The sequence below is a fragment of the Apteryx mantelli genome, chromosome 2 (assembly GCF_036417845.1).
Source record: "Apteryx mantelli isolate bAptMan1 chromosome 2, bAptMan1.hap1, whole genome shotgun sequence".
NCBI lineage: Eukaryota > Metazoa > Chordata > Aves > Apterygiformes > Apterygidae > Apteryx > Apteryx mantelli.
In genome coordinates, this window is record NC_089979.1 from 123,403,586 (window position 1) to 123,431,151 (window position 27,566).

The 27,566-nt window shown below is 42.0% G+C and overlaps 1 protein-coding gene across 1 annotated transcript; it reads right to left on the reverse strand.

The window, feature by feature from the left end:
- Positions 1-122: 122 nt before the first annotated feature.
- Positions 123-27,323, reverse strand: CMTM7 (CKLF like MARVEL transmembrane domain containing 7). The gene is made up of 5 exons (XM_067291463.1): positions 27,167-27,323; positions 6,207-6,380; positions 3,454-3,552; positions 2,797-2,878; positions 123-2,442 (listed from the first exon to the last, which is right to left on the reverse strand). Exons 1-5 carry the CDS (start codon positions 27,308-27,310, stop codon positions 2,429-2,431), a joined length of 513 nt encoding a protein of 170 aa, XP_067147564.1. The 5' UTR covers positions 27,311-27,323; the 3' UTR covers positions 123-2,428.
- Positions 27,324-27,566: the final 243 nt, after the last annotated feature.

Here is a 27,566-nt window from a genome sequence, read left to right on the forward strand (position 1 = left end):
GACAGTTTTTTCTGTGGCTCCTATCTCTTTTGTCCTCCAGTTACAGGACATATTATGCCCCTCCCCAGATAGAAAACCACTGCTTTAGTACAGGAAGAAAAAAAATGAGCAAGACAACAATCTTATTCTCAAAGCAGTTACATCATCCAAATAGCAAACATAGTTTATTTTTAAGAGACACCTGGAATTCCATATTTGACAAAGTCACAGACAGATGGAGCTTTCAGAACGAGACTGACACTAAAGAAAACTCAAAACACTTTTGCTGGCATAACTACATGAGTGAGGTGCCACAGTCCGCATCAGACAGGGCTGTCATTCAGATACCCCTTGGTAAAGCTGGTGATACCAGCAAAATTGTGCTTTTCCTGGTAGACATGTTTCACAAGGAGGATTTGGGGGAATTGAGAAACCTATGCCAGCAGAAATGTCACTTTGCCAGCCTGAAAAAATCCTGCATTAAGAGCATCTGGTGGGTCTTTGGACCCAGCACTGTCATAATAGCAAGAGCTGCAGACATACCTTAGCCCTGCATCTTTGGCACAAAACCAAAAGGGGACCTTGTAACCTACTTCTCTTGATCCACTATGTACAAGTGCACTTGCATCAAAACATATTCTTTGGGTGATCACAGAGTGTCATCCAGGAATTATTTGGTTGCTGGACTGCATGAAATTCCCCTAAGGGTTTTTTTTCCCCACACAGAGGCAAATGGCAGAGTGGGAACAGCCTTTTCTTCACCCAAAGCTCAGCCTCCAGCTCAAATCCCTAGCAGATGCTTCTCCCCACAGAAACCCCAGCTGGGAGGGCTCAGTAGCATGCAAGCTGTGTGTGGCAGACACTTGTTTTGCACATGGTTGGCACGATCGGGGAAAGCTTGTGAAGGTGCCTAATATCTATCTGAGCGCTTCTCTCAGGAGGTGAAGGAGATACCAAGAGAAATATAGCATTTCTGTTTCCTCTGGGGGAATAGAAGAGTGAAAAGAAGAGGTTGTATCCCTACGTATCTACCATGCCAATCCAGTTTTCTACAACAGGATCATTAAATTGTTGACCAGTATTTATGCAGTTTCAGACAAATAGAAAAATGCACAGCAGGCCAGAAAATGCTGCTTACCTCCACAGTGGACCTGGTAGCCTGTATAAATCTTATTTTTTGCAGAAACCTGCTGAACTGTCACGGCCAGACAGAACAGACTAACTTAGTACTAAAACTTCTACTTCACAGCTAGATACAAAACGGAACTGCACTAAGGAGGAGAGGCCTGTGCTTCCCTTTTGCCCTTCAAAGAGTTTCCAGCTCACCAGAAATGGATTGCAAAAGGACAGAGAGAGGCAGCTGCTAAGAAGCTAGCAGAATCGTCTCAGCCTCAAAGTGGCATAGAAACAGCAGAGCAATAGCGCAACAATATCAGGTTGGGTTAAACTGAACTGTTTTGCCTGGTCAGGCTCTGAAATCCTCAATAGAGTCTCTGAAAACATGGATCCCAGCAGAGACGGAGGAAGGGACAAACTTCATGCAAGACAGAGAAAGCAGTACACTGTTCTACACACAAGGGACTCCATAAGCACTGTCAGACTCCAAAAATAATAATTTCCAGGAATTTTACAGAAATTTCCTACAGAACAGGTCTTACAGACATCCATTTTACCAGTGAGTATTTGTGAAAAGGAAAGAAAAAGAGCCCACAAACCATTACACAAATATTCTTGGATACATATTTTCCTGTATTTGGCAGAGACAAGTTTTAAGAATAATCTTTGATAATAAATGATAAAAATTCATGAAGAAAAACCTGCTTTCATCATGTATAAATCCTACCGTACTGTTGGGGCTAGGAGGGATCATTTGCAGTGATTTATCCAAGTTGCAGTTCATAATTTTTGATGCTGGCTGAGCTGATAATAAAAATAATCCATGGTTGTGATAGGAAGAGGTAACAAAGACTTGGCTTAACTTATCCAGGCACAAATTGGTTTGTCACAGTTCCTTTGTTAAAGGAATCATCCTTGGAAGTTAAGAACCAGGTAGGAATTTGCAGGACTTCCCTTCTGTAAACAGATGGAGGAAATCAGAAGTAATTTTTCCATCCCTCTGGAAGGAGAACTGAACAGCTCTCCAAACGAGTTTTAAATGCACTTATTGCAAATAGCTGGATATGACCCCACCCCAGCTTGTGAGACAGAAGTAGTCCTTCTCTATAGAGCTCAGAAAAAGCAGGTTCTCCATTATAAACTTTTGGGGGGCAAGGAGGGGACAAAAAACCTTTGGTTCCCAACATTGTTTTGTATAGGCATTCAAGTAGATCTTCAAAGCTACCACTTGTCCAGGTTAGTACAAAGTACCCACGCTCTCTCCTCAGTGGTGGATTCTCCTCTTTGGTATCCTATTTAGTAAGGCACAGACGTTTTGCTGAGATGAAAGGAGTCATACAGCTGCATCTTTGAAAAGGAAGCCAGTGTCACTTGGGTTGCCACAAACAAATTCATCTACTAGATTAAAGAACACACAGGAAACCTTCTCTTGGTGGGGGCTGGGGGAGGGAGAAGAAAGGGCAACAATACATTCACTGCTTACTAGAAGCAAGTTATTTTGCTCCATTTGTTAGTTGTTAACAGCTGTCAGTAGTTGTGATACATCTGCATTGACTGACAGTACAGAATTATTGCTTTGTGAGTAACTTTGAGTAACAAGGAACAGATGTTAACAAATCCTTCCACAGATAGACACTGCCAGAGGAAAATATAAATATTCGTTTTGGGAAGCACCTGGCAGGTACTAAGCATAATACTTACCTGTTGACTGAGTGATGCATGAAACTTTGTAGGATGACCATATGCTTAAAACACAAAGGATCGTAGCTAGGAATCCAAAAGTCTGTGTAAAAAAAAGAAAAACACAAAAAAACAAAAAACCCCAGATATTTACAGAATGTTAGATGATGCATATTCCATTAACACCTCCAAAAAGTCCTCCAGCCAACAGAGGCAGAGCACATCTTCCAGTAAATCAGCCCAAGACCACAGAAGGTTTTAGCTCAGGAGAAATGATCTTGAACAGGGCTCTATTCAGGAGCAAGTAGGTATCAAATGCAGAGAACTGGGGTGAGGTGTTTTCAGTAACTTCTAGCCACTACAAAAGCGATTTGTCAAAAGTGACTTGTCTTAATTCTTCCTTCAAATACATTAGTCTCTATGTGTTAAAGCTAGAGCCTTTGGTTTCAGCTCATTGATGAGGCAAATACCCACTTCCGTGGTCTGGAGTTACACAACAGCCCCTTTTGTTGGCATTATGTTACAGAACATGCACTGAAATGAGTTAGAAGGTAGTTCACCCACTAAGACACAGGCAAGGCAAGTCTAAGAAAATAAAATGACAACAATAGATTTATGATGCTCTATTTAATACATATTTCAATTTAAAAAAATGTCAAGACTAAAACACAGTCTTACCGCTCCAGCCACGAGTCCAGTCAAATTGTAACTCTTGGATGCTGCTACAATCGATGCAATGAGAAGCAGAATTGTACCGATTAAATAATGAAGAAACTCCTATAAAGACAAGAGTAGCCTGCTTTAGAAGAAAAGCTTATCAGGAAAGCATTTCAATATGCATTAGAATCAAAACAACTTGGCAGAGGTCACTCAGAAACCCAAAGGAAAAAAACATCAGTCAGAAGAAAAAAGTACAACTGTAAAACAAGCAAAGAGAAAAAACAATTTCTGAGTGAGTTCTGTGCTATACATGACTCTGTTTGAAAGGGAGGGCCAATCTTCAGGTCCACTGATTTCACTAGAATTACATCTCCTTACTGGGTATGGACCCAATCCTTTCAATCCAACATGGCACATTATTGACGGCGAAACTTTTATATTTACATAAGAGGAAAACAAAATGCCTCTACATCTGATAATCTTAGAAAGCAAGCAGTGAATCTACTGTTGGATTTACTAACACCTTACTTCAACCAAGACAGGAGAGAACCACAAAAGACACAACTCCACAAACACTCATAACCAATATCAAAGTTTCAGAAAATCTGCCTTAAGTCAGTAAGCGTGCCTGCAGGCCAGTTATGCAGCAAAACATGATGCCACAGGTTATTCAGATGAGAATGCTGAGGCACAATATTCAACCTCTTCTCTAGTCTGAGGAGTATTGGTCCAGGAGTCAATTTGGTCTCATTATAAGCAGGAGTTATCTGTGGATTTAGATTTTGAATCCCCACAAAGCTTATAGTGAACAATACTGGTGTTTCATTCTGCAAAATGAGCACAGGTTGTTCCCTTTGTGTGATGGGGGGCAGAGGAAGGATGTCTGCTTACTGCATTTGCCTTGCACTAGGAGTATGAGCCAAACAAATGCCAGGTGTAAGAGAGAGGAGAGATTCCTTCTTAAATCAATGGAAAGAGAATATAGTCTCAAAAGAAAATTGCTGAAGGAAATTCCAGAAGGGAAATGGTCTATTGTACCATATGGCAGCTTCCTTCTGCTAGCTCAGGTGTTAAAACAGCTGAAGAGGATCCTTCTCATAAAGTATGTTCTCAAATTGCAACTTGCTTTCCTCTTTTGTAACCTTGTTAGAATAAACTTTTAGTATTTCCATAAGGAGGCTTTCTGGCTAGTCCACGATGTAACAGGCAAATTAGGTATGTCATTGTCTCCCTAGAGACACCAAATAAAGCAGTGTACACAGGCCACTACTTTTGAGGAACCCAAGGAATAGGCCAAGGTGCAGAAGAATTGATAAAGCCTAAAATATGTGGAGGAGCAACCCCTGGCAGAATCAGGACAGTGCCACTCTGAAGAAATACTTCCCAGCTTGAGAAGGATGTCAGCTCTGAGCAACCTTCTGAACCACTGCAATTTTACTGGCTGCAAATCACACCTCCGATTGCAAGGTAGAGATCCTGCCAGGGAGCTCAGCCAAACACTAGTCATAGTTTTACAGTCTCTTATGGGACTTCCTAGTCTGTTCTAAAGACACTTAAATATTCAACCGAAAAGGAGGTGGGTCGTAAAAGAGTAATACACAGTCACGCCCCATAAAACTATCTCAAGTTGAGTAGCCACAAACTTTAGCACCTTAAACATACTAGTGACTCTAGAACATTTGATGAACAAACACCACAACAAAAACCAAAAGCATTTCAGCAGCATATGCAGAGGTCAAAATGGCATGTTAGTCCTGTTACAGCAATGCACACTTCAAATGTAGTTTCCGTTAAAAGCTATCCAACCACTTCTTGAATTTAAGAATTCTGTCTACATCTCTCTGGTTGTCTTTCCCCAATCCTTTAATCTCTTATCAGTGGGACTAACATGTCACTATGCATAAGAGACATATGTTCTAAGAGGCTGTTAAAATCTGTGATCCCACGTAAAGATGAAGGACTCTTCTGTTAGCTGACCTGACCCAAAGTTACTGACAAGGTTCAGGTTTCATCTTCTGTGCATCATGTTAGTTCTCTGCAAGGATATGAGAGGTGGATGTGCTGGGGAAATGGAGGAATGAGGCAGGAACATCCTGCAGGATACCCTAGGAATGGACAGGCTATAGCAATAAGGCCTATTTCTTGCTATTGTTTAAGTTACCAATGACCATACCCAAAAAGGGTCACATTTGACTTAGCACATGTAGGCTTTATTTTGGGACAGGATGTAGTTCATGAATTCTAATCTAATGATTAGGAACTCTAACAACCACTTAGCTGCTCTAATTCACCCCATTACTCTGGGATTGGACCTGTCCAGTCACCTACACCTGAGAAAGCACCACTAGGCTGATCCAAAAGATGAACCCCCTCCATGAAGTGAAGAAGCACTCAAGCATAGCTTTCAAGAGGAGTATGTGTTTAAGCACTTTTCTGAGTTAGGGCCCATCTGCTGAAGGCTTGACTATCAGTAACCTCTTTTCAATTGTCTCAGAGTAACACTATTGCCTTCCCTGGAGTAAATCTGGATTTGTATCTATGTAAGGGAAAGCAGGATCACATTCAAATCATCCAAAATACTTAAAATTACAGCACCTGCTGAACTGAATACTAACAACAAAAGCAACCAAAGGATTTGTATGCAAGGCAAAATAAAAAAAAAAAATTGAAAGAGAGCAGATCAGTGTGTGACAGCATAAAAAAATGGACTAAGTAATCTAGAGATCAACCCACAAGAGATGCAAGGAATCCAGCCCATCTAACTGACTTACCGCAAGTGGCCAGCTAATGCAAGTGAGCAGCCTGTAGATTCTGAAAATGTGGACAATGTAGAAGAACAAAATCATAACCAAGTCGCACATGGTGACAATCTGAAAGTAGCTGTACGCACTGTATTCAGTCCACTGAGAATTATTTACACTGATGAATCCAACTAGCAGTGAGATCTGAAAGATAAAATGCACATTAAAAATGTTTAGAATGGTGCTCAGAGGGCTGTAGAGATTTTAAACACAACAAAATAGCATTTAGAAACTGAAGACAAACAGGTTTAAAGCAAATTGGATGGTCCCAACAAAATGGAGGACAAAGTAAAAAGTATGATAATTTTAGAAAACTGCCCTTCAATGCACTAAAATAACCATTAAGAGGGGAGTGAGGAAAAAGCCAACTGCTAGAAGGAAAGCAGCAGTCTCAGATAACCTGAAATCCAACCTGAAGAAGTCTCTATGTATAATAAATGAGGTCTCAAACAGAGAAGAGCCATTAAAAATCTGGAGTTGCATCAGTGATCTAAATCCTACAGACTTTCAACAGGATATGGATTGCTCAATGCAGTCAAAAACCACTGAAAGCTGTAAAAAGGAAGGGGCCTGCAAACACATGTGCCTTTACTTCCATTTAGTGAGATTTCTCACCTGCAAAATTGGAGGACCTGACTGCAACTGAGCTAACGATGTCACCCTTCCTTTTCTACCACCTACAGAAGGGCAGACTGTAAGGTAGTATCATAGGAAAGAATATAAACATTTGATGAACTGATTAATTCATCCCATCCCCTGCCACAACAGTTGTAAAGCTTTCATATGTTAACAGTGTCACATGAAGTCGTGATGCATTATTGCACAACTTCTGTCAGTAGTAGGCTCACACAGGACAAAAGCTCTTTCTCCCCTCCCCCCCTTTTAATCTAAAGCTACTTATTTATTTTACTGATCTTCATGCTTTTACGAACCTGGCTAACCTGTGTGATAAAAATAAATCTGGCCAGGATACACCTAAACATTTTCTTATTACAGACTTTGGCAATGTGTGCTTTTCGCCACTACCATTTTTAGTTCATCCAAAGTCTGCCAGGAGCAGTAATGATTCACAGTTTAAGTGTTCATCCAAGATATTCAAAAAATTTCTGAGGAAGCCTGCACTTTAAGACTGCACTTTCCTTTCTTGCACAAACATCTAACAAACTGCATTCATTATCATAATAATTTAAGCAAGATTAAAAGAAAGAAAAACCCAAACAACATAGCCTAGGTTCTCACCTGTCACAGTTTTGAGTGAGTTTCACCAGCTAAGTTCCAAGTGGACAGGCAAAACATAAACACCCTCTGGTGCAACCAAAACCTCTATACACACAAGGATCGTCACAATACGTTGCCATCTTGGCCAAACTCCATCCGAGCAGCTGCATCAATGTTGTGACAATGAACCACCTCAAAAAGGTGGCTCCGAAGGAAAAAGTCAGTGCTCTGGGATCCTCTTCCACTCAAAGTGGCTAAATTATTGTTAGATCTGGCTGAGCTCCACTATTTTTACTGTGGTAGTCAAAGTAGTTGGTATTAGCATTGTAAGTGATGCTCAGTCCAAGCCAGTGACAGGCCTCTGTGTAAATGTAAGCTTACTCCTCCTCCCACCTTTGAAACAGGTGTATGGTAGAGAAGACAGGACTTTGAGATGCAGGGCCAGATCACGCTCAGTACTTCTCAAGAATGGAGGCTACACGTGCCTTTGAAAACACAATAAATTGCTCTGTTCCTGTCTCCCCAAAAGAAAAGAGCTATGTTCCTGCCCTCTGGTTTAAGAGTGAAACACCTTTAGCAGCATCCTGCATGTTTGCTGCTTCTGTCTGTACTGTGCCTGTTCTCTGGCTCTCAATCCAGGGGTCATAGCCTAGCCCCTGGGTAAACTTAGATGTAGGAAATCTCACATCTTGTGCATGGCAGAGCTTGCTGAGATGCTAGATTTCTTAAAAGACAAGAAAGCAATACTCTCTGCAATTCAGAATTTAAATACTTCCGGCCCAGTTCTTCAAATGTGAGATCATTTTAATGAAGTTTTATCTAATCTATGTCTACATACACCAGGTCTACATTAAGAGTTTCACAGAAGGACATGGCCTTGTCTTCTTCTCCTTCCCACCCTGATCCCACTGCCTGTCAGGTACTGACTCCTGCACTCACCTGAGCTGAGCCACCTTGGAGTATTATGCCAGCAGAAAATCAAACTACTGAAAAAGCAAATAGCTTTCTCCTGACTCAGGCACTCACCCAGGGCAGGTGAGCAAGGCAATGCGAGGGAGAAGGGAGGGTTTCAGTACAGGGGAGAGGAGAGGACTGAGCTGGCAGGATAATAGCAGCCAGTAACCAGACTGGCTCAGGCTGCCGCAGACTGTCCATCTCGATTTCTTGAATCCTAACATTAGTCAAGCAAAGAAACATCTGAGCAAGCTGTTCAATAACCTGTGCAGTAAGAGGGAGAACAGCAGGGCATTTACCCAGTAATCTAGGAGAACACCTGAAGTCCTAAGTGCCAATATTTTCACAAGAAACACTAATGAAATTTAATTCTACAGTAAGACTCAACAAGGACTCACAGCAAACTTTGGATAAAGGTGGGATGAGGACAACACTTCTCTAACCATCAAAGGCTAAAAGGGGTCTCCCTTATTCAGGTGCCTTCACAGTAACCTGTTCGCAGTTTCAGCTGCACTGTATAAATTGAGAAGGAAGAGCTAATTTACAGAATTGTTAAATCTGCCTATTGGCTCATTTCACACTTGAATTGTTAACTCTGACAATTTTTTTAATGTGTACAAAGGATAAGAAAGCCTGGGGCCTTGAAGTACAACCACCATCCAAATAATAAGAAGCACTAGTAAAACACAACAAAATAAAAAAACCCACCTTACTTAGTTTAATCATTATTTTACCAGATCTAGTCCTTTACCTTCATGGAAGCACAATAGTATTTTTTTTTTCTGTTTGGCAGGAGGCATACAAGTTTTAGAACAAACAGAAAGAAAAACGTGAGCAAGCCAAGGATAAGATCAGAAAATTCATCTGAGGTGCTATAATCCTTAGAACTAAGAAGATACAACGTACAAGTCAGTGAAGAATCTGCTACCACTCCTAAAAGCAGAGTAGAAACTTGAATTTGAACAAGCATGCTTTCCATGGTAGGTGCGCTTCCCAATTAAAACAATTAGAAAAACAGTTAGCAAAGATTCTCTTTTCTTTGATTTCCAATGTGCCTAAGCATTCCACATAGGTAGGAAGAAATCACTGCATGGCAACTGATATCTCTTTCAAAAACTTCATTTTTTAGCACAAATTTCACATGAGAAGAGATTTACATGCAATTTCTAAAGAGGGTTCTCTGATCAGAGGCACATAATGTCATTTCACAAGACAGACACAAAGGGGACCAGACCAACAACTTTACATAAAGCTATACCCTGTTTGCCACAATATATTGTCTGCATGGCTAGCAGGTACAGTCAGAGTTTAAAACTCACTGTTTGAAAAAGAACACTAGCAAAAGCAGCATATGGAAACCCTTCCAAAGTAATGCCACACAGTATTATTTTTTCTTTAAATGTGCCAAATATCAAAGTTGCTTCATCAGATATCAGTTTATCATGATATAGCAGGTGATGAGTATATCTTATTTTTTCCACGGCTTGTTTCCAGAAAACTTGATGAAATCATTAATATTTAACAGTCTGGGATACAATTCAGCATATACTTCAGAAGTCAGTTTGTGGTACAGAGATATGGATGTATATATAGAGAGAAATGAATGGTAAAAAAGTAATAAAATGATCAAATGTTACGATTGTTCTTTATGCATCTGTGCTCAGGGAAGCAGGTTAATAGATCTTAGAAATAAAAACTAGAGTCACAAAAATTCAGGGCACTGACATTTCCATTTCAGTATAGTATTTCGCAAATTATGAAAGCAGCAGACTTGTGACCCATACTCAACAAGGCAGTCAGAGCAGAAGTACAGGTCAAATAATGGTAGTTCTCATTAGAAGATTTCAGTATGCTCCATCAAATGCAACCAGGCTTCAGAGCTGCATTACACAAGTTGTAGGGGAGACATTGTAAGATAATACTGTTTAAATGCCTTCTGATTTCTGAACCAACACAAAGAAAATATGCATCAACCAACTCCAAGGAGGGATTTTTTGGTTTAAATAAAGCTCCATATTTTCTCTGTTTTACAGAAGTTGATTCAATTAAACTAATCCACTTGTTAACTTTCCATTGGACCAGACATTTTAAGTGCGTCACGAAGAGTGGTTAGAAACACTGGGATATTTCAGGAACTATCTCCCAGTGAAGCCAACACAAGCTGAAGGCAGGCAGCAATTGCCAGGAGACACTCAGCACCTTAACAAACAGATCAGACACTATGGAAGAAAGATGACAGAAGTCCCCATTCTCTTCTTTATTTTGTGCTGGAGACAAGGCAAACATCTCTGCAACATGCCTGTGGCAAATGAGGGCTCTTCAATAGCACTGATATAAGCTCCTAAGCCTAAACTCCATTCTGGTTTGAGCAGAGCTCTACCAAAAATGAAATGTAATTTTCTCTTTCCTGATACAGTCTTCCTTTGAAAGCCAATCCACGGCCCCTAAAAAAGGGTGAACAAGCACAGATCTCTGAAGTTCCTCATAGGTTAACGGGAAGCAGGATACAGGCTGAGAAATCTCACACCTCACAACAAAGGGAAGGCCAGGGATTATGCTGCTGTTGCTGTCTTTAAGCGACCTCTCCTGAGGGCAAGGCTGAAGATCCTGCTGCTGTGGTTTCTCCCCTGTGTTGTGACTCCACTCCCTAGACATGACAGGCACAGACCAGGCCAAACAGCCACATCTAGGCTGGCAGGTGGGAGAGGGGCGGCAGCACCACCCTGAGTGTCCCAGCCATGTGGGGAATGTGAGGTGTGATCCAGTTATGTGTCTCATGCTCACAACAAGAGATGACACCGATCTGTTAAGAACGGCATGCTCTCATTTTGTACTTCTCAGGCTGGAAAGGAGAGGGAAGGACTAGACAAGAGCAATAAATTCTCCTTCCCTGCACTTCAGAATGCTACTTGGAGTGTTCCCTGGAAACACTTTGTAGAAGATCCACTTGTTTTCCTCTCAATTTCTTCTTGTCCATGTCAAGAAACGAGCATCTAAAGTCTGTTGTTCCACTGCATAAAAACAAAAACAAACAAACAAAACCCCAGGAAGATCTCTACCAACATTTCAAGTCAGTTATTCTTCCACTGTGGGAAAACTCAATATCATCTAAAAGAAAGGAAAGGAATCATGCCTTTTAATATTACAAGGAGATTATATACAGGAGAAAAACCCACCTCCCAGTTATTCCCAGGGCCAACGCACACCGGAAAAAAAGCCCTTGGTGTTAGGCCCAGATGCCATTGAATGCCTGGACTCAGATGGTTTGAATTCCACCTACCTCCCTGCACTTGCTCTTGGCTGGCTGTAGTCCAGCAGAAGCAATAACAGAAAAAGCTAGGCTCCAAACACCAGAGCTTCCCAGGACTGGACTGGGCATGATGCTGGGACCCAGAGCAGCCCAGCAACACAGCCCTCAGCATCTCTGCTGGCTAGATTCCCACCTGCAGGAATCTGCAGTTCCCATGGGCACTCAGGACTGCTGCCAGCCCTGCTGCCAGTCACATGGGCCAAAGGAAAACTGCCCCAGAGTCATCCACATCTCAAGAGCAATGGGCTGGCATCCCCCACACTATGACAAATAAACAGTAAATGTGCTGGAGTGTACCAGCAAAGATGGAAGAACCTGGGTCAATGCAGCAAGTTTAAAGCAGGCTTACTGGAGAATCACCTGCTCTAAGGTGGCCAGGCTGAAGCGCATCCTCAACAGTCAAGTGATTACAGATATTACTTTCCTACATAATGCCCCGAGGATAATGAAGGAACCATAGCATAAGAAAGGACTTGTCACATTGCCCTCCCTGTCCCCATATGCTGGCTGGCACCTTATCTGACCACAGAACAATTTTATAACCCAAGAATAAATCTGTTTGAGTACTTCATACTATCTCTTTCTACTGTCCTGCTGTAATAGATGTAATAAAGCTCTGGCTTTATTACTGATACTTAATTCTTTTGTAATATTTGGAACGAACTAAATTTTCTTCAGACACAGCTACCTACCCGCAGAAGTATAAATCCAGAATGATCCCCAATATTAACAATATCCTGCTCTAAAGGAAAGCCTAATGTTCTGAGCATTAGAGATGCACTTTCATGGACGATGACAGACCAAGGCAAGAGCTGAGTATCAGTGGCTCTTGTGTTCTGACCCCAGTTTTATAACCATTTTATTGTCTGAACTTGAGTAAATCATGTAATTTCTCTGCTTCAGCTCCCCCATCCACCAAATGAGGGCTAATAAATACTTCTTATGCATTGTGTCAAAGATTTTCACCCTTAAAACACTTCAGATATGTAAAATAGGACAAAAATTTTGAGCATTGCTAATAAACCTCTAGGTCAAGATGACTGTTTTCCTTTACAGTGTGAATGAGAACAGATGCCCATCAAAAAAATCCCCTAGACCACAGATGTAATAAACAAGCAAAGGTGAAAATATTTATGGAAAAATCTTAAAACATCCAAGGAGGGAGCCACAGAACAAGTACAACAGTAGGAAAAGAAGGTTGTTTTTTGGCGTGTTGCTTTTGGGTTGATTTGTTGCCACTGCACCATACAAGATAAATAGAAGTGAGTATCCTAGCTCACTGTAAAATGGTAAGTGATATCTATTGCCACTAATCAGTTATTTACTTACAGTAGACTTTGATACCATGTGTTGGAGAAAAAACAAAAGACATCCCCAGTAAACTCCTGTTTTCTAACTGGAAGCATAACATTTAATGCTAAGGCCACTGTTCATCCTATTGACCATTCCTGACTGTTCTTTAATGCACATTATCACTGGCCTGCATCCAGCTGTTCTTTCACAATTCCATTAATGACTATGGAGTAATGGTTATCCTTTCCCTCTGTGTCTGTAAAACATCCAGTACAGTGGTGGCCTGCTCCCTGCCTGGGACTCCCAGCTGCTTCCATAGTATTAATAATAATAATCTTCATCTCAGAAGGGAACTGAATGTGGTTTTTGCAATCACAAGATCATATCCTGAACCGATAGGCTGAAACTGCTATTTCATTCCCATCACTGTGTAACTTTTAGCTATGGATAATATTTCTTTTTCTATACAGAAAGCAAGATGCGAAGTGCCAGCTAAACTGGAGGAAGGAAACTATGTAAATAAGAAGCAAAACTGCCTTGAGGTGTGCAGTTCTAGAGAAACACTGTACCTCTTATCTCAAAGAGGTAGCAAACTACTCTGACATATACATTGTCTTGTATAGTCCACCCAGCACTGCATTATCTTTTCATTTGATTATTTTGCTATGGAACTTCAACCACATTCTTGCTTTTCTTAGAATATTTTATCTTCTTTCCTGACTGTACTCCCTTCTTCTTCTGCTTTATTTTCCCAGAAGAGATTGTATTGTGTCTTAGTTTCTGCCTCCAGCGTTTTTTTTCCTTTTTTATGCTACTCATTATTCCCTTTTTTCTTTCCCTACTTTATACTCCATACTTCCTCTGTTTTATAGCTCTCATTCTCCCTGATCCAAATTTCCCTCTCTACATGCAATTGTGCCATAATTCCCTCTTTTAATATATACTATTTATCTTCCCCACTCCCTTGCATCAGGATCTGCACTGCAATTAGGTAAAAAATTATTTCCAATAGTGAGGTACAGTTTGATCCAGTTACCCAACATTGTCAATTCCAAAAGCAATTACCACCCTTCCTACTCTGCCGCTTTGTGTGGTACCAGCAGAAAGTACTATATGGTGAATGGAATCAGGGGACTGACGCGGCTACAAAATGAGTGTGTGTGTGCACGCATGTGTGCATGTGTGCGTGTGTGTGTGTGTGTGTGTGCACACGCCTGCCTGTCTGTGAATTATTTGTCAAGCTGTATCAGTTCTCTAATCCAGTTCATGGTGCAGCAACACCAACTCTTGGGCTAGTGAAGGAAGAAAGGTGACAGAAAGAGAGGAACAAGCAGCCAGGAGAAGAAGAAACGAGGATGTTCTTTTTTGGTGACAGTGCCAGGCAAAGTGCATATGAAACTATAAGTCTTAGAAGCCCACTAGCCAAAAGCATCATTTAAAAAGCAGGTGCACAAGCAAACATCACATTATTTCAGAGCACCATCCAGGAGAAAAAGTTGAAGGGGCAGGATTCAGCTGTACAAATACTGCAGGCAGGAGCACTAATTCACCAATCTTCAACTTGCAGTTGGCAGTATCTGGAAAATCTGAAAGTGCTTTTCCTTTCCCATCCATCTCTGACAATTTAACCCTCTAGAAACCATAAATAGCCTTTTTTTTTCCCCCAGATGCTGTAAACGGCATGGAGAGGAGGGCTTCTGCTGCAACTGCTAGAGCACTAGTGAACCCTTGCACTGCTTTAATCCTCCTTCCATTTTCTCATTATTGAAAAAAGGAGGAATTGGGGAACCAGTTATCTTTTGGTATATTTTTTCCTGAACAACCTTGCTTGAGTTTTCTACCAGAAAACAGCTTCACCAATTAACTTTTGAAAGAAAGGAGATTACCTGACAATATGAGTCAAAGTGAATCTGAAAAGATGATGATCCTGAGTACTACCTGTGAAACTGATAAAAAGCGGCTGATTTCCACTCTCTTAAAACTTCCCCAAGTTCCAGTGCAAGCAACAGCACAAAAGCTGTCTGTCTACAGACTTGGGGCAAGGGACAGCACTGAGTTGCATCCAAATTTTATCATAGCTTTTTTAAAAAACAATGTAAGAGCTAGATACTTTTTTTTTTTTTAATGAAAGAAGTCAGCTTCCAGCTTGTGACAGCCAAGATAGTGAGTGGAATTTTCCAACCCTAAGCGTGCCAATTAGGATAACCATGCACTGTTTAGGTGTCTCACACAGAGGAGCAATGTCACTGACTTCAGCCGTACATTTCCAAATGTTACACCTCAACACAGGGAAGCAACACATGCATATTATTAATTATGATTTTCTGGATGGAAACAAACAGTTTGCTTGAACAGCTTCCCAAACCAGGAAGATGGGCAAAGCTCAGGCCAAGGTTACAAATGTAGTTCATGCAAGACTGGTTCGGTTCATTTAAACAACAAAGCTGTCTGCTGCTGTAATCAATATTTTCTTCTTCTAGAGTGGTGTTGGAAATGCGAGCTGTAACAGCTGAGCCTCCACTAAAAAGAGAAAAAGAAGATAAAGAATCCAGTCAATTTAAAACTTCACTAATGACAGATGAAATCAGCTGCCTGCAAGTGCATAGTTCTATGAAGCTGTCAGTCTTTGGTTGCACAATAATCTCTCAGCCCCCATGTCTGGGCAGATTTCCTTTTCGTCTGGCTGCTTTGCTAAAATATAGAGGCTGCCTGGCCTCAGATAAGTGATTTCTCTTGTGCACCACCATCCACAGGCTATTTACTGAAGATAAAAATGGTGGGAGGGTGAGAAGGCAGTGAACCGATCTTATTCGGATTCTCTAAGATTCAGATAGGAGGACTATCCTAATTACAGCCAGGTGGTATTCTTTATCTATTAATAAGAAGGTTTTTTTAATCTGTTCAGACACAGGCCTCAGTGGTAAAAAGCATGTGAGGTAGTCACAGAGCCAGTATAAATGACATTCTTAAAGAGCCCTTGCTATGGGATGCTAGCCATGATCACTAAAAAGGCAATACTTTGTAATGACCAGCTACGCTTAAGTTGTGCCTACCAATGGTCACAGTGTGTGCAGCACTTCAGTTCCACCACTGTCAGCTTAACTCCCTTCTCCCTGCTGCCCCTGCCTCAGTCCCCAGAGCTGCTTGCACCACCACTGCATCACACTGAAAGACACCATGCAATACCCTAAGTTATTTACTGAGAGAACTTTATAATTCCATTGCAAAGAACATGCTGTATCCTGATCAGGCAGTGAATTAATTTAAAAAAAAACAAAAAACAATGCAAGCTTGTTACCAACACCAATCTCCTCATTTTATTTCTTTTCTCTCCAATAGAATATTAACAGATTTAGGTTCTGTTTTGTTTTATAAACCAAACTAAATTAAAAACATTTCAACTGTAAAATCACTAAATTTTTCCAATCTGTATAAAAAGACACACCCACAAAACTCAAAATATTGCAGCAATATGTAAGAAATAATTGAGTAACATGGAGCCATATACAAGTCACAAACAGTTCCCAAAATACACAGAACTCATTGCAAAACAGTATTAATGGCACAGCTAACTTTTAGCATGCCTGCAAAGGATACAAATAGAATTTTAAATGCAGCAAATGCTCTAGTAGGGTTTTAATTTTTGGGAAGAGCTTTCCTTTAAACCTCAAAGAGGCCTTTTCAGATACCCGCAATGCATAATGATACTATTCTGAACAAAGCCAGAAGACCCCTATACTTTGTGAATACGTAGCTTGTCCATATATTAATAAGTTACTTATCTGTGCAGGCACTGGCCCCTGTGTAACAGCTAGCCTGCCATCCTCTGGCCTCTCCCATCTTCCCAATCAAATCATGATCCCCAAGTTTATAGATGAACTTGCAGTTCCAGGTAAGAGCAGGAACATATCCTCTATGATTGGTTTTCTCTGCAGAAGCACAGACACAATCACTAGCCCAGCCTATGATTTCTGCCCTTCTCCCAGGCCAGGTACTGGCTGTGGTGCTAGCTGGAAACCTGCACCCCACACCGCCAAGCCAACTGCCCATTTAGAGAAGACTACCTGATTGCTACAAAGAGCATGCAGGTGTGTTGCTCCTTTCATATTTCATTCCACTGTGGGAGACTGCCCTTTTCATGGTAAGGAGGATCCCTATATGAAAACTATCCCTCAGAAAACTATAGGAAGTAAAAAAATTGTAAAAGACTTGAATTTCCAGAGTCATCTAATGCTAAGACAAGGATCTGGTGATAGCAACAAAAAAAATGGAGGGACGAATATAACCAAGTCTCTGCAGACTCAGAAACTCCACAGCAAATGGTGATTGTTACTTCTCTCCTCTGCAAGGCAAACATTTCCAACATCTAGATCCTCATGGAGAGCCGTGTTAACTGTTCTCTTTGTCCGGTAAACCTGAGACAGACAAATACAGACAGAATGACAAGAAGAGACAGCTCACAAGTGTGGGAGGTTTGTGTGAACAGAGAAAGACTGCCTCAGCACCAAAGGTGTTTCTGAGACGAGAAGGTAAAGGACTGAGAGAAGAGAGCTGCAGGCCAACAAAAAGGGGTGTTGATAGCTAAAAGGTTTGAGCTGTCTTAAGAACTGGCAGAAGAGTGTCTCTTCATCCAGAAGGGAAAACAGCAATGACCTAAAGGAATATACATGCCATGGAGATACAAAGACACACAAGGGATATAAATATTGCTGGAGAATCTCATCCTTTGCAGCTGTTGATGCAGAGCAGCAACAAAGTTCACCAACCCTGGGTCTGGAGAAGGAGTCTGCCTAGGGGGCAGGAGATAGCCCACCTCGCCTGCCATACATCATCCTAGTCTGCTGGGAAGAAGAGCTCCTTGCAGGAGCAAAGCACCTCTCAAACCCTACTCTGAAGCATTCTCAGCATACATTGCTTGGGATATTTGTACTGCTTGCCCTTTAAAAACCCAATAAAGTCCCATATTTTAAGTTATATACAATATAGAAAGAGCTTGATCCTCACCTGTTAGCCATAGTGCTCTTCTACATAAAATTTAAAGCTGTCCAAAATAAGATCTACCAACCATGTGTGGCAATACCACCTACAGAGAAGGAGCCCAGGTTGGCTGGCCAACCAAATCCTCAGACTGGCTGTGTGCTTGAAGCCCAAGGTATACAAAGTTTATAATTAACAAACATCCATAAGCCCCGCACAACAGCTCTGCAGAGTTTGTCCCTTCATCCGGATATCCAATACGCATCTAATAGCACACAGCTACTTAAAACTCAAATAGGAACGTATAATACGAAAACCGTATCTCATGGCAACAAGCGTGCTAGCAGCCTATCAAACTAGATGCACAAAAAAGGCATCTCATCTTCCTGAAAGTTGTTACTGAGATAAAGAATACCTTGCAAACAGCTCACGAAGGTCTCAGTGCTTGTGCCTCCTAACCCTCGGCAAGCAATCTGTTCATCACTTGCCCTTACAGATGCTGCTCACAACACAACCTATTCTCACTGTCTGAGGCATTTATCGCTTGACTGATTCAAATCTTCAGTTAACACCTGCCATCTGCTCTTCCCTACCCCAGAGAACACCACACTGTCATCTGGCAGTTGCATAGACAGCAGTTGAAAAGTTCCTATCTGTCATCTCCAGCAAAGGTTTTGTTAGCCATGGCAACAGAGCCTTAAGCAAGGTTTTCTCAGATAAGAGGAGGACTGTTTACATCATGGAGGTCTAAGTTGTTAGCTGTGCTGGCACATCATGCTTTTCATCAGGGAAAACAGGTGAGAGCTCCCAAAAATGCTAACACCATGGCAATTTCCAGATCAACCAGCATTGTCACTAGCGAACCCGGGCTGATGGATTACACTGTGCCTTAGTGCACAAGAGAACCACCTTTTCTATGTGCAAACACTGATGATTGGCAAGGAGCCAGAGCAGAAATTAAGGACAATAAATGAGGGGGAAAATGAAAATAGATGAGATTCCCCTGTGGGACTGGCTGAACTGACAGCTTTCAGTGACTGCCTGGAGACTGGCAGGCCTTATAAACATGCTGCAACAGCACTCACAAGTCTACAAGGGAGCTTCACTCAAGTAGTCTACAGGCTCTATTAGCCAGCAGGTGACAAACAGCAACTGGGAATTCTGGATTTCCCACATAGATGAGAGAGCTTTCAAAGTGGCCTTCCCAGTTCTGGGGTAAGCTTGATTACAGACTTGCAGGAAAATCTGCTAAATTTTTCTGTAGTTTTGCAACTGCTGCCGGTCATCTCAGGTTAACAGCATACTTCTCCTCCAGCAGTCAATGCATGTTTCTGGAGCTCAGAAATGACACAATGCAGAATGAAAATGTTCCAAGAAAAGTCCCTCTTGAAGAAGCTTCTCAATCTTGTCATTGTTGCATTTCCATTTTCCTTAAGTCAAGCTGTGAGCAGGAGAGAGGAAGCCATAAATGTAGCAGCCACTGCTAGTGTTGCAAGAACAGCAGCCAAATTTGCTTTGGCTTTGAAAGCTGCAGTCACCTGGCTTTGACAAGTCAGACATATCTGTACTCACCATTACATTCATCAAATTACCACCATCACAGTGCAGGGAATTGTTTCAGCTTTAACAATCCCTTAAGCATCTGAAGTTACTCAAAAAAGAGGAAGATTACAGGAGAGTGCAAAGGAAAACACGGCAGTTTTAGAGTTTGATCTCTGTGTACAGAAAGTGGCAACTTCTGGCTGCTGTGCACTTCCCATCTCACCACAAAACAGGAGGACAATGACACGGTGCACATGGTGTGAAAAACAGCACGAAGGAGACACCCAACCACAATGCTGAGCGAATACCTCACAGGAACTCCCCGGGGAAGAGGCAGAGGAAACACTTACTCATAGTGAGTAAACACTGTCTGGCTTTTGGGGACAATACTGCTTCACACAGGCAATGCAAAGCAGTTACATAACCAAGTCTCATTCTCAGGGATGCTGCCCTCACTGAGATATGTCTGTAGCTTTTCTGGGTCATGCTGAGACATGAGAGCTTGTTCCAAGATCTGCAGCCAGGGAATACTGCAAAGGATCTGCTTCACAAGACCTGATTTACTATTTACAGCATCCAAGCTGCTAAAAGACCACACTTTCAAAGGACTGATCCCCTGGTTTCCATTTCTCTATGGCAGGGGAGGATTTTCAAAGGACCACTATCTTCAAGGACAGCGAAGAGAGGGAATGGACAGCATTTGCACTTCTCAAAGGAAAGTCACAGGGCAGTAAGAACCCATGCTTTTTGCCACATTCAATTATTCACAGACACCATGTACATGTAATTAAAATTTTTAAATGGCATTTGCAAATCTAACTTCCCATAAAACAAATGGGCCAGGAAACCACTGATAATACATCACTCTGCTCTTTCAAGCATACTAAACATATGTCTCAGGTGATGTGGTAAATTTCTAGGCTTCATTTCCTTTTTTTGGTTTTGGAAAACAGATTTGCTAGCTCTTGTTCAGTCACCTCTGTACATAAAGCACTACATGCAATAAGGTTGCTAATGAGTGTATTGCAACAAACCCTAAAGGATGGGTCAACTGAGCAATGCAAGGTAGCTCCAACTTCATGCTCGTAGGAAGCCTATTCTGGGCTACAGATAAAACATTCACTGACACATTCGGAACAGAGATTTACAGTGTTTTACAAAGAGTGCTACTGTCCTTTTACAAAATGTATTGGAGTCAATTCTTAGCCCTCTAGAGTAGTTTAAATATCAGAATAATTACTAGTCTCTTCTTTGCTGAAAGAGACAGAAATTAAACCGAAAGAATAAAATCTTCCCCTGCCCAAGAAAGAAAAGTGACTAAATTCTTAGCTTGTGGTTTGAAGCATACGGAGCCAATTCAGGCTTATGTGGCCCCTTGCCCTTATACCACAGCCACTTGCTCTTGCTGACAACAGCCTGCATGGCTGCACTGTACCCTAAAAAAATCTCAGGGAAAGAAGAAAAAAGAAAAGAGAGGTGAGGTAAAGCTACATCAGTTCCCTGTTTGGTTTTCTGTGTAACCTTACAACCAGCTGCATCACCACAATTGAGAGGAAGCACAGAGGTGGGATGGAAAAGGAAAATACCTTAAATTGGTGTTGCCTCTGAAGTTTTAAATCGTCAAACTGTGGCCTTGCCAACCCACCATCAAGCACTCCTTGCTTAAGACAGGGAGCACACACTGCTCGCTCCCAGCTCATATGCAAATCCCCAGGCAGAAACTGTAAAGTGGCCACCCAGAGCAGAGGTGTGGAAAAAATACAGCTGGCCAAGCCAGTGGGTTTCAATGATCTGAGTGTGGAAATAACAACAGGATTTCCCAGACCTATTGGTTTTAATTACCAGGCTTGATCATTCCTCACTGAAGAGCTCCTGCTTAATCTGGAGCCATCTTAGACTTCAGTGAAACATTTTTCTCTCTCTGACCAGCATGCCAAGGAAGTTCCCTTCACTGCAGCAGCTTCTAGCAGAACAAGAAAAGCAATCAGCAGCTACAACATATAGCTTTCACCTTGGCCTCAAAGAATAACTTTGCTGCTAAAAAGCAAAGTCCCGTTTCTTATTGCTTAGACAACAGTTTGTCACACAGTTGAAGACTGAAGATACTTGCCAGTTTGGGGGTCGGTTTTCCTAAATTATCATCTTTGCAAATGTGAAATTTCTACTTCCTTCATGCCTCAAAATAAGACTTTTTGTATAATATGTCACGACTTTGCTGATGGCCACATCAGGCATAATTTTTCATGTTTTCTGTTATCAGTGAGATGAAAAGTCAAGCACAACACAGAACTGTTTGTATCTAAGCTTTGTAGGTTATAATCTAGCAATTTTCAGCCAAGCTTGTTACTTCTGGCCATTATTTTCCCTTGGAAGAACTACAGACAGAGTGATAGTAAGGGAAAATACTATCTATATAGGCGCAAGAGATAAGCTTAGAGTTTCAACATCTCTGTATACCATCAGAATTTCTCTCTTCTGACAGAACAGCATTATTTGCTACATGACAAAACCATAGAGTCACCGACACACTGCTGCAAAGAATTAGATGATTTACTTGAATCCCCTCCATGGATGGAAAGGCACTTCAGGCTCAAAGTCAAGAGAAAAGATTGAGTAACTCTCAAATTGTTCCAAACAGCAATGCTCATTTTTGTGAATCGCCTTTTCCTGTATCAATGGTTTTGATCAGGATTTTTTTCTTCTAGTAACAGGTTGTGTCTTCTTTTCATATTTTAATATCTTCTGAATGTAGGTCTCCAGTAAACTTGGTTGATCTCATCCAACAGATTCAGAAGTTGATCTTGGCTCCAGCAACTTAACTATCAGCATTTTCTAGCTTTCAGTGCTTGACATCTTTATATTCTCTTGAATAGCATTATTTGAATGTATGTTAGTATAGGAATAACCCAAAGAAGTTTCAGCACACTTCTAAGTTACTCACATTAGAACTAAAGACTGCCTTATTTGCCATCAAGTATGGCAAAATTATAAGACATCAAGTATGTAATTGCTTTTGTCAAGACACAACTTGAAAATGAAATATATACTCAGCAGGAGAGCTTTATCTTTTGCTATCCCCTTAGCACTTTTATCAAGTTAAAAATGATGTTGTTAAGTCAACTTCTATTGGTTTTATTCTTTTTTAGCCTGCTATCGTTCGTAAAATTTTTTTGCAATCTTGAGAAAGTAATTGTGATTTTCTTCTCTTATACCTAGTAAGCATTCCTCTCTTTCCTGGTTCAGACTGAGCTGAAAGTATCAGTACTGTTTTTAACACTCTATAAGCTGAAGCCGTGCTTACTGTGCCAGAACTATTGTCTGTTGAGCAACAATAGCAGTATTGTGGGAACAACAGCCTTCGGTCTGCACTGTGGCCAAAGTTAGCTTGGCCCAACCTGAAGGGGGGGAAAGAAAAGCAAAAAAGGCCATGTGCCACCTTTGTGCCCCTCAGAGTCCAGAAGCAAGGAACAAAGTCATCCTTGGTTTGAGAAGTCTGAAAGCCCTGCACAAGCACATCCTGTGCCACAAATGCTCTCCCTGTGCACACAAGCTCTGAACACTTTTTTTCTCTCTTCAGTCTGTCCTGGTCACACTCTGGTACATCTCTGCATCAGAGACTTTGGTAAGGTGATACAAAGATGGCTGTTCCCACTGGACAAGAACAACTGAAAAAACCTCTCCTTAAGATGATGTTGGACCTATACTAACAAAGAGACAGGACCGAAAGCAGGACCTACTCCAACACAATGTCTGTGGCGTCCTCCAGACATCGGTTGCAAGAACACAAAAGGCACACAAGGGCTCCATATTAAATTCAGCTGAACCAGACTTGTTTAAATCTATAAACAACACCATCTCAGTCATCTTGGTGACAACATGGACACACGTTCATACTGCTGTTCCTAAGGGCACAAGAGATCTTGAAAGGCTACCAAGAACCCATCTACTGAGAACTTGCCAAGCTAAGTAACACAAGTACCTAGAAAGTCTTACAATAAAACAAGTCAGGAGCAGCATGGACACGGAGCAGACATGCTTCAAACAAATCAGCACAGTTAGTGTGGGCTACTGAAAATTGCCACACATAGCAATTTTGCTGAGCAGGCTCAATTTCAAGTTATCCAGCTTCTTTAGGGTATGTGCATTATACACACATATGCATGCACCCACAGACTGACTTAATGCACTGCTGCTATAGAACCATGGGGCCTCAGTTGGATCCTGTATATAACACCATGAATATGAAAGATCTTTGCAAAACTGCAAATACCAAATTTAAAAAAAAAGGACAAAATCCAGCTATATTCATCATCACCAAGTTATATCAGTGGGTTTAATGTCAAAGACACTTGATAACTTCCTGTTAAAACCATAGTGCCAACTCAGAAACTGGATTTTGAAAATGGAGGCCCTGCTAACATTCGTAAGACTCAGTATTTTACTTGTCCTTTGTTTTTTAAAGACACATGCATGAAAAACGTCTTCCAAACTGTCTTATTGGTATGCAAAATACACAAATGACAAATGTTTTCCCCTCCATTTTATTTCCAGAATAGTTATAAAACATCCCAAAGTATTAGAAAGCTAGAAACTCAATGCATAAAAAGTACCGCCTTTTCAAAGGTGTAATTCTTCTGCAAGATTAAAGAAATTCTATAGGAGAAAAGTAAAGGAATTTACATAGGCTTAAAGGCAAGAAACACATTTTGTACTTCCTTATTTCAGTCTATGTTAGGCACTACTGCCAACCACAAGCTTTTGAAATGCCCAGAAGAATTTGAAGAGAAAGCACTTGTAACACGTAGACACTAGCATCAACTCAGTTATCATCAGATTGCCAGACAGCCTCTTCATCTTACCAGAAACTGCTGAATTTTAGTCCTTGTGTTAAGACCTTTCTTACAGAAGAACAGCTGTGACATTTTCTATTTTCTTGGTATAATTTCCACAGCATATTGATATCATCTATTTGAATTATTTCATACATGCATATATACAATCAAATTATATAAATTAAACTTTCTAGCTTGCAAGCACTGCAAACAGCCTGTAACATTACTATAAATGATGAAATAATGACTCTTTGTTGCTCTTTCTCAAATAATTCACTTCCTGGTAAAAGGGATCGAAGAAGAACAAGAAGTTAGGAACAGTAGTGTTCCCTTTTCAAAACCATGACCTCTCAGAGGCCCAGAAAGCAATGAAATGGGATATATGTTTATCCCAAAGACCTTACCTTGGTCCTGTGTCAGCATAATGGTTTCCCTTCCTAATTAGACTGCAGGCCTACCAGCCACATCCAGGAGTGTTTCTAGATTTACGATAAAACATTCTTTATAAGCACAGATCCTGCGGACACTTCCTACAAGAAGAATTACTCGCTAATACAAATGGACCCATGGACTGAGTGGAAATACTCTCTGAAAGAAATAAAGGAGAATTAGGAAAGTATTTACCTCACTGTATTTGATTGGGTGCATTTCATCTAGAACTGCCCTATTCTGGTTATTTCTACACACTGCTGCATAATTTCCTAAGCAAATTCAAAGTTTATTTCAGAAGACAACAGTATCAGTATCATGATGTCACATTAAAAGAGGTTTATCTGCCCAAAGCTCCAGGGGTAGCTGAATGCACTCTTACTGATGTTACTTACAGGCAAACTAGAAAGCAGAAAACCTTAAGAAGGTGAAGTTGAAAGAGTGCTGATAGCAACTTATTTTAAGTTATTTTAACTTATGTTAAAGTCACTGCAGAAAACTACTAGCTTTAATTCTGATGAATTTGACATTGAAAAGCATTGATAAAGTAATGACATGAAAAGTATGTGCACGCACACTTTACAGGTGCACCAAAACTAAAACTTCAGCACAAATAAGCATGCCTGTGCCAGCTTTAAGAGTCACATGTAATAGCCATAGTGAAAACATGGCAGGACGGACCTCAGAAAGGAGCAGACATTTCTAGACCATAAAGGGAATTGTTTTTTCCACAGCAGTGAAAAGGAAATGATAAACGCATTTTTAGCTATTCAGCAAAGCACAGTCTAAAGTCTATGGTTTTAGAACTATAGGTTCATTTGCAATGTAGACACATGCTCAAGAGAATGTCATTATTGTTGTTATTTTGTCCCTTGGAAAGCTACTCTAGATACAAATGATGGTTTGGGAACAGCCCAACTGAAGAGCATGCACCAGACAACGGTTGTTGTTGCTACAGAATGGCATTCATAGTGAGAGACAGTTCGGGGATCGCACGAGCACAGCACAAATGCTCAGCTGGTGCGGGTAGCCATGCCCAGTCACATTCAGTTGCATCTCTGGCTACCGAGGCTCATTTCAAAAGGCAGCTGATGGATGAAGCTACATGGCTATTAATGGACTGGAAGAAATTGGGTGGCTTTTCAATAGGAACTTTAGAATTTGATTTTACTTCACTGTAACCTGGAACAAAATGATTCCTAGCTTTTAATAACAATTTAGGACTTCTGTGCATGTTAATAATTTACACAGGCTCAAAAAATGACTAGACAAATACATGCAGGAAGGAAAGACACTGAGGGCCAGCAAGCACGAAGGCAACTTCTCCAGCTCAAAAAGTCACTGAGCTACAAGCTCTTGTAGGATGAGAATACATTGTGAGGAGGTATCGCTACATGTTGTCTTCCATACTCTTTCCTAGGCATCTGTCATTATTCACTGCCATTACTGGAATTAAGCTGATAAATCACTCCATGGATTAAGAATAGCTATGCACCACAGAAACTAGAAAAAGCTACCCATCTGTTAATCCTTTCTGCATCTGGATTGAGCGACGTTTCCTGTGCTGAGCCAAATAAAGGCAGCAGCTCCAATCCTGGTGGTGCTCCACTGTTGATTTTTTTTTTTTGAATTTCTGCTTTGCAGCCATACTTCTCCCAGATCCCGCCCTGGGGTGCTGCCTGGAGGTCCCTGTCGGAAAAGACATGTGGCCAGCCGGACTAGCCGGCCAGGCTTGGCAATCCTATGGTCTGTGCTGCAGCAGGCCACATTTTCTCCTGAAAACTCATTCAGGCTAAAGAATGAGGTAATTCCACTACCACTACTATGTGGAATACCTAATGCCTTCGTATCACGGTATTTTAATTATTATTAATGGTAAAAGGTCGTTAATACCAAAATTACCTTTAGTTATCATTACCATAATAACACCATTCAGCGCTTCACACAAACAGCATTATTCTAGGCTCATCTGCGCCCATCTGAACAGAAATCTGCACGGCTGCCTGCCTGCAGAAAAAGCAAAGGCTGTCTTTGACAGACAGCGCGTTTAGTTTTGCAGCAGCAACGGGGACTTCTTCTCCTTCCGGAGAGCTGCAAGAGCCGAAGAGTGAAAAACCGCCGCGAAAAACACACGAGCGAACCGCGACCCCTGCAACAACCCCCCCGCCAACGCCTTAACGATTCCTTTGCCGGAGGGGAGGGAAAAGAAACAAACAAAAAACCCCAAACAGTCCGCCAGAGTTACTAAGACGGGGGCGCACGGGCCAGCGGTGCCAGCAGTTCCAGCGGTCCCAACGGTCCCAACGGTTCCGAGGCGGAGGCGGCGGCGTGCTCCGCGGGCGCCCCCGCCCCGCCCCGCCCCGCTCGCCCCTTACCATCTGGGCCACCTTCAGCATGCCGGCGCACGAGCGGAAATAGGCGCCGTCCATGAGCTCCGCGTCCGCGCCCGGCGAGGCGGCGGCGGGCGGCGGCCCCCCGCTGCTGGCCCCGGTGCGGATCACGCGCGCCCCGTGCGACATGGCGCCCTGCCGCGCCGCGCCGCGCCGCGCTGCCCGGCCCGGGACGGCCCCGCGGAGGCGAGGCGCGGCGCGGCGAGGCGAGGCGAGGCGAGGGGGGGGGCGGCGCCCCGCGGCCGCGGCCGCGGCCGGGCAGGGCGGAGCGGAGCCCGCCCCGGCCCTGCCCGCCCCCGCGGCCCGGCCCCCGTCCTCTCCCCGCCGCGGCGGGGCTGCGCGAAGGCAGAGGCCGAGGGGGAGGCTTCGGGGCAGGGAGCGGCAC